General features: G+C 37.0%; 1 protein-coding gene across 1 annotated transcript in view; it reads right to left on the bottom strand.

Moving 5' to 3' along the window:
• LOC107631313 (polygalacturonase-1 non-catalytic subunit beta) overlaps window positions 5,528-7,596 on the bottom strand; it is a 3,626-nt gene continuing 1,557 nt past the window's right edge. The window contains exon 3 of the mRNA XM_016334721.2: window positions 5,528-6,573. Within this exon, the coding sequence (XP_016190207.1) occupies window positions 5,788-6,573 (786 nt within the window). The 3' untranslated portion in view covers window positions 5,528-5,787. The remainder of the gene's footprint in view (window positions 6,574-7,596) is intronic.

The following is a 7,596-nucleotide window of genomic DNA, read 5'->3' as shown; positions in this document are numbered from 1 at the left end:
ACGAAGGTTTTGAAAAAAAATTCAAAAGTTAAATGAAGTAAAAAAGATAAGACAGGGACAGGAGGGGGATGGGAAACGAAAAGAAAAACAAAAAATTAAAGAAAAAATGAAAAATAAAAATTAATAACACTAAAATTAAACAAATTAAAAGAAAAAATTATCTAATCTAAGCAATCAAACAATGAGTAGTTGTCAATCACAATCAATTCTCGGCAACGGCGCCAAAAACTTGGTGCGGAATTTATGATCACAAACTAACCGGCAAGTACATCGGGTCGTACTAAGTAGTACCTCAAGTGAATGAGGGTCGATCCCACGAGGATTGATGGATCAAGCAACAATGATTGAGTGATTGGCTTAGTTAGACAAATAGAAAAGAGTGTTGAGAGTTCAATTACATTAAACAGTAATTCAGAGAATCAGAAAAGCACGCAGTAAACAGGTTGTGAAATATGTATGGAGAAACAGTTAAGGCTTTAGAGTTATCTATTTTCTAGATTGACTTTTCTTACTAACTATTTTAATCATGCAAGATTTAATTCATGACAAACTATATGTGACTAAACTCTAATTCCTTAGACCTTTTTAGTCTCCTCTAAAATTCATCAACTGCCAATTCCTTGGTCACTTAATTCCAATTAGAGGGTGAAGGTCAATTCCAGTTATATGCCACAAAAATTCTAATTACCCAAATATAAGAGGATTATATGTCACGTATCCCGTTAAGTCCAGATAATTAGAAATTTAGGAGAATATGTTTTCAAGCTGTTGTTCAAGTAAAGAGCTTTTCCAAGTTATACAAGAACTCAATTAGAATAAGGGTCATACTTCCGTTCCACCCAGATTCATAAGATAAAGAACGAAAACAATTCTTGAAATATAAATCAGCACATGAATTAAAATAGAAAAATAATATTATCAATCCATACAATAGACAGAGCTTCTAACCTTAACAGAGGAGGTTTAGTTGCTCATGGTTCAGAGAGAAAACTAGGATTCTAAAAACTGTAAAGTGCGAAATGAGGTTGAAGATAAGAGAAGAGCCTGAAGGGCTTATTCTTTTCCCTTTTATATCTAATCCTAATTAATGTAAAATATAGTTTCTAAAACCAAATAATGTATTTTCCTATTTGTAATTAAAATAAGGTTTTGATCAAAAAATAAATAATATCTTCGCTGCCATCATAAATTTGGATACGGGACCACTTCTTCCCTTGTTAATTGGCTAGGTTTGGCGCCTAACTTCATGACGCTGTTGAGGCAGCAAATAACTCGTCACTTGATGTGCATCTGGCGTGTGGAGCTTTCCTTTGGCGCCTAACTTGGTGAAATCCAAGTTAGGCGCCACCTTGACCATACAGGATGAAGAGAAAGGGTAGACTATTATATATCGTTGGAAAGTCCTGAAAGTTAGCTTTCCAATGCCACTAAAATCATGTCAATTGGACTTCTGTAGCTCAAGTTATTTCTGTTTGAGTGCAAGAAGGTCGGGGTTGACAACATCATTCGCCTTCTTCTTTTTTTCTGCGGAAACTCCATCAAATCCAGCCAAATGCTACCTAAAATAAACAGAATTATACATGATTTAAAGTAGCATCTATAGTGGCTAAAAGATAATTAATTCCTGATTAAACTCGATAAATTAAATGCAAATTCGCTAGGGAAATATAGGAAAGATGCTCACGCATCAAATCCTGCCTCCAGAAGCTTTTGTGTTTTTGCTTCGGCTACTTTTCTTCTTTCCCGCCCCATATTTCTTTTCTTTTGTCATACAGGTCTAATGTTGGGATTGACTGCCAGTTTGTGGCAGATAAAGCTCGGGTCGATTCCTGGCATATCCGCCGCCTGCCGGTGTCCATGCAAAAAGATCGGCGTTGGTCCTTAATATTCTGATAAGGTCTTCTTTGTTTCCTGCACGGAAAGCGGATCTGATGTTAGTGAATTGCTCATCTTGTCCTAACTGTACCTTTTCTAGGTCGTCAGTGGGTGTAGGACGACTGTTTTCACTTCGAGGGTCCAGATCGACCATAGTTGGAATGTTTTCCAAATTGTATACTGAGTGAATCCGAGGTGTGCTCTCCTTTTTTACTGCTTTGAGTCATGCGTTGTAGCACTGTCTAGCCTCCTTGTGATTGGTATATACCGTCCCCACCCTGTTATCCTGCAATGAAAATTTTACACAAAGGTGGACCGTCGAAATGATGGCCCCAAACGCGTTTAGTGATGGTCGTCCTAGGATAATGTTGTAAGGACTAGGACAATCCACCACCAGGAATTGAATATCCAATGTTTTGAAGTTTGGAGCTTCTCCAATTGTTGTTCTCAGCCAAATATATCCAGATACTGATACATTTTTTTCCGGAGAACCCTACCAATTCCCCAGGTGATGGCTGTAATGCGTTGTCACTGAAGTGCATTTTTTTGAATGTTGAGTAGAACAAGACGTCGGCGCTACTTCTCGAGTCGAGTAGGACATTTTTTACCGTTAACTCTCCCATGTGGATTGAGATGACAACTGGGTCATCTAAATTTGGGCATGGTGTTTTGAAGTCGGCCATGCTGAAATCGATGCGGGATGTCGGGGCCGAGGTATGTGGTTCTGGACGAGATCCTTCCATCGTCATCATTGCTCGATAGCTTCTTTTCCTTGCAGAGGTGGTTGCTCCGCCACCTGCAAAGCCACCTGAAATGTAGTTGATTACCCCTTTGGACGGGGGTGTTTCCACCTGCTTCTGCCAGGACTCTTTTTCTTTCTCTGCATCCCTTGCTGACTCTCTATGCTTTCTGGAGGCAATGTACTTGTCTAGAAGGCCTTGTCTTGCTAATCTTTCTAGCAAATCTTTCGCCACCACGCACTCATCTGTTGTGTGTTTGCTTCTGTCCACGTACTTTTGATCTTGGTACGAACCTGCTCTGCTCGGCGGTTTTATCAGCTTGTTGTGCAGAATTTCTTTATTTATGTCTTCCCTCTTTGTGTTAAATTTCGTATATGAATCGAACTTCGGTGCCAACTTGAATGATTTCCTATGATCTCTGTTCAAGGGTCGGTGATGCCTTTCGTCTTCTTTTTTAGTCGGCTTTTCATTCTTCCGAGCTTCTCTGAGTTCTTTGATTTCTATCTGGCCTGTAGCTTTTTCTCGGAATTTTTCCAACGTTTTTGGTTTTGCCACCGCTATCGCCTCTTGGAATTTTCCAGGACACAGTCCGCTTTTTATGGCATGTAGCTGCACCTCTGGGTTAAGATTGGGGATCTGCATGGCTACCTCTGTGAAACGCGTCATATACTCCTTTAAACTTTCGTGTTGCCCTTGTTTAATTGTGCTGAGGTAATCTGAATCCCGCACATAGATTTTTGAAGCTGCAAAATGGTTAGTAAATAGCTTTGCAAATTCGTCAAAGCTCGAGATGCATCCTTTAGGTAAATTAGAGAACCACAATAATGAATTTTGTAACATGAATCTTGGGATTTCCAATCCCCTTGTACGATTTTAAGATCGTCGGGAGAGTAAAATTTTTAGGCATTTCGAAATCCATGATCTCTTTGGAAAAAGGACCTTGTCGTCTTTCCCCCTTCGGAGGCGTTTCTCCTGTTTTTACGTTTGATTCCGCTTGGTTGTTGATAAATTCTATAAGTTCTATATCATGTCTTACATTTTATATTCATAGAATTATTATACACAACACATGATAACATATGATCCGTCACCTTATAACTCGGTCTTTATTGTGAATTATGAGTTATAACTCGGCTTTAATTATCATTCATTCTGTAACTGACACCTTCATTATCGACTTAATGACCATTATTCTGACTTAATGATCAACAGTCATACCATCAATTCTATGCCTATAAAAGGAACCTTCTATATCTAATCTCAAGAGGCAACATGATAAGTTCTATAAGTTCTATATCATGTCTTACATTCTATATTCATAGAATTATTAGTTATTACACACAACACATGATAACTTCTATTTCATGTCTTACATTCTATATTCATAGAATTATTCTTATACCTCTTAAACATTTATTGACTTGAGCGTCGGAGTGTCTTTTGCAGGTACCCACCCCCTTGTTCTCTCATTGCCGACGTATACCTCATCTTGACGGAGAGTTTACAAGTATTCACCGGCAAACGAGTTATACACTGGCCAATCTCAGCAAGAACAGTTGTCTTCATGAGGATGACTGTTGACCTTCTTCTTGTCCTTACCCTCTTGATCATCATTTTGTTTTGCCGCCAATAATTCCGCCATACGCTGATCTTCTGCTAATAAGGCAGCATTAGCCGCCAAGAGTTCGGCATTGGAGAGATTGTGTTGTGGGGTCACTGAGTGATCCGTCATGATTCGGCGGCGTTCCTGCAAAGACAAGAGAACTGCACAAGAAAATTCTTGTTAAGTTAATACTAAGAAAGTGAGGGTGGAGCCCACGGTGGGCGCCAAATGTTCTAGCAAGGATACTCTTCTCCGCGTTATACGTCGGTTCCAGATTGGGGTGGAAAAAGGCCAGGCGGCCTGCCAGGGGCCTGCAGCCTGGCCTGTGTTTGGCCTGGCCTGGCCTGGCCTGTTATAAAATAGGTACAGGCTCAGGCTCTTTTAAAAGCCTTAATACATTAATAGGCCAGGCCCAGGCTCACTAATTAGCCTTATAGGCCTGTCAGGCCTGCCTGGGCCTGTTAAAATATAATTAAATATATAAATAATTATTTATTATTAATAAAATTATGAGATATTTTAAATTTATTATATTTTATTATAAATATTTTTTTATAAATATTTTTTTATATTTTAAATATCTTAAAAATTTAAAATTTTTTACAAATATTAAATATATGACATATTACATATAACTATTTTTATTAAAAAATAATTTTTTTAAATAATATTTTTATTTTTGTAAAAAAAATTAGCAGGCCTTTTAACAGACTTCAGGCCAGGTCAGGCTGAATAACAGGCCAGGCCTAGTACTTTATAAAGAGCCTATAACAGGCTGCAGGCCAGGCTCAGGCCAATCAACTGTATGACAGGCCAGGCCTGTTAAGAGCAAAGTCTGGCCTGGCCTGGCCTGTTTCCACCCCTAGTTCCAGAGGAGATGACCTTGTCTGTTACAGGGAGTATCTGCCTTGAACGTGAACTCGAGCATGGTACCTGCAAAAATGGTTCCAACGCCCAAGTCAGTTAAGAATATATTCTAAAAGCTTATGAGTATAATCGAATTATTGCTCTGTAACTTGTGTGTACTTCCTGACGTTGTTACCGTTTTTATAGTCTTGAGTTTTGATTTTGTTTAGGAGTTAGTTTGAGAGTGACGTTTACGTGATAAGATTTTGTTCAACTACAGGTTTAAATTGCTCAATATAACCGAGATATAAGTCGTAAGATTCCGAGTTTACAGGGTACGATACAAATATAACTTTAATGTGAATTACATTTTTTTTAAAATATTGTCAACGATTCGTATAGTCACCATAAAATTCAATTTTTATTGAATAGATGTTGGGTAATACTTATTACTGCTGTTATGTAAATTCAAAATGCACATTTGATTGATTGATTGATTCGTTGCATTGGCTTACAGCTACCATGAGATAGAAGCCATAAAATACACACTTAAAAAGGCAATCTCTTCGTTATTTTTTAACAACTATATAAACCATATCGGGACCGAAACCCTGAATGCATGACAGGAAGGAAAAAAAAAAAACTAATAATAAAGCACCACTAAAATCTTAATAACTGATGATGGAGGTTGCTTTGATCGGATCAATTATTATCCGTCGTTCCTCAATTAGCAATGGTCCAAGTCATATCATTCTCAAAGATCCAATGGCAAACCTCAATCTTACCAGGACCCGATCCAAGGGCCAAGAATGCACCATGGGTTGGGCTCCATGCAGTGGTGTCCAAGTGACAGATGGCAACACCGTGGTTAATCTTAGCTTTCGTATTCGGGTCCAAAAGATCCGCTTCGTAAACCCGAACCTTAGGAACCGAGTGGCAGTAATACAATAAGTAAGGGAACAAGCTCTGATGGCAAGAAACAGATTTGGTTACTTTCCCACCGTTGATCCCTTTGACCTTACTCACCATCACATTCTTCTTTGACCCGTTAACGTTCTCGGTGCTTCTAACGGTAATGTCACGCCCCAAAACGGAAGTTGCAAAGTCGATCATGTCCTCCACAGATCCAACGCATCGTTTTGTCTCCCCCGCGCTGGGAGCTCGGGTGCACTCTCCCATGGAGTCTTTTATCATCTTGTCCATGGAGGATTCATCGGAGGCCTTGAAGATGCGCTTGAGCTCGGAGGTGGAGAAGGGTAATTTGGTCAAAATGGAGCGGGGCAAGAATGATCTTTTTGGCATCTTGTCCTTGATGTCTGGCATGGGCATAATAGTGCCTTCCTTTAGCATGCTTTCGCGGAAGAATTTGCCTGGTTCCACCCATTTTTTGGCCAGACTGCCACTAATGTGGGCGGAAGAAGTGGTGGCGTTGGTGTAGCCGGAGAAGGAGACACCGTCTTTGTTGTACTCCTTGAAGGTCGTGTTCACACCGTATTCTTTGAACCCAGCCTTTTATGCAACCAACAATTAATAATACTCAAAATACTGAAATATTCTTACGTGCGTTCAAAGTAACAAAGTAAAAAATATTAGAAAGAATATATGCCCGCTCAAAATTAAATAAATAACTAATTTTTATAGGCTAAATTTTTAAAGATAAAAATTTACAATAATAATTTTAAATTTTTAAAATTTAAAAATATTAAAAAATATTAATATTATTAATAATCTAAATTTTTAGCATGCAGTATATAAAAAATTGGTTGAAGAGATTAAAATAGATATATTTGATCAATTAATACTCAAAAAAATTGATGGAATAACAGAAGAGAATTGAAACGGTTATCTCTCACGTTATCTTCCATTATCCACGTGAGAGATAACCGTTTCAATTCTCTCCCCATTATCCATTCATCTCTCATAATAATTGAAGAACGGTTATTTTTATTTTTCAAATTTAAATCATTCAAATTGGATCATAATTTAATTTAAAATTTTTTATAATGGATATATATTTGATCAAAAGAGTATATAAAAAATTTTAGTTTAAATTATGATCCAATTGAATTGATTTAAATTTAAAAATAAAAATAACTGTGTGCTAATTATTAAGAGAGATTGACGAGAATAGTAGAAGAGATAATTGTTTCAATTCTCTTCCTAGTATCCCCGTCAATTTCTCTTAGTAATTGGCAGACGGTTATTTTTATTTTTCAAATTTAAATTAATCCAATTGGATCATAATTTAAACTAAAATTTTTTATGTAATTTTGATCAAAGATATCCATTTTAAAAAATTTTTAAATTAAATTATGATTCAATTGGATTGATTTAAATTTAAAAAATAAAAATAACCGTTTGCCAATTATTATGAGAGATTATGAGATAGTAGGAAAAGAATTGAAACGGTTATCTCTAGAGATAACCGTTTCAATTCTCTTCCCACTATTTTACCAATTTTTTTGAGTACTAATTGATCAAATATATCTACTTTAATCTCTTCTACTAATCTTTTTATATATTAGTTGCATA

This window comes from Arachis ipaensis, chromosome B03 (assembly GCF_000816755.2).
Source record: "Arachis ipaensis cultivar K30076 chromosome B03, Araip1.1, whole genome shotgun sequence".
Classification (NCBI taxonomy): domain Eukaryota; kingdom Viridiplantae; phylum Streptophyta; class Magnoliopsida; order Fabales; family Fabaceae; genus Arachis; species Arachis ipaensis.
This window is presented reverse-complemented; position numbering and strand designations above follow the sequence as displayed.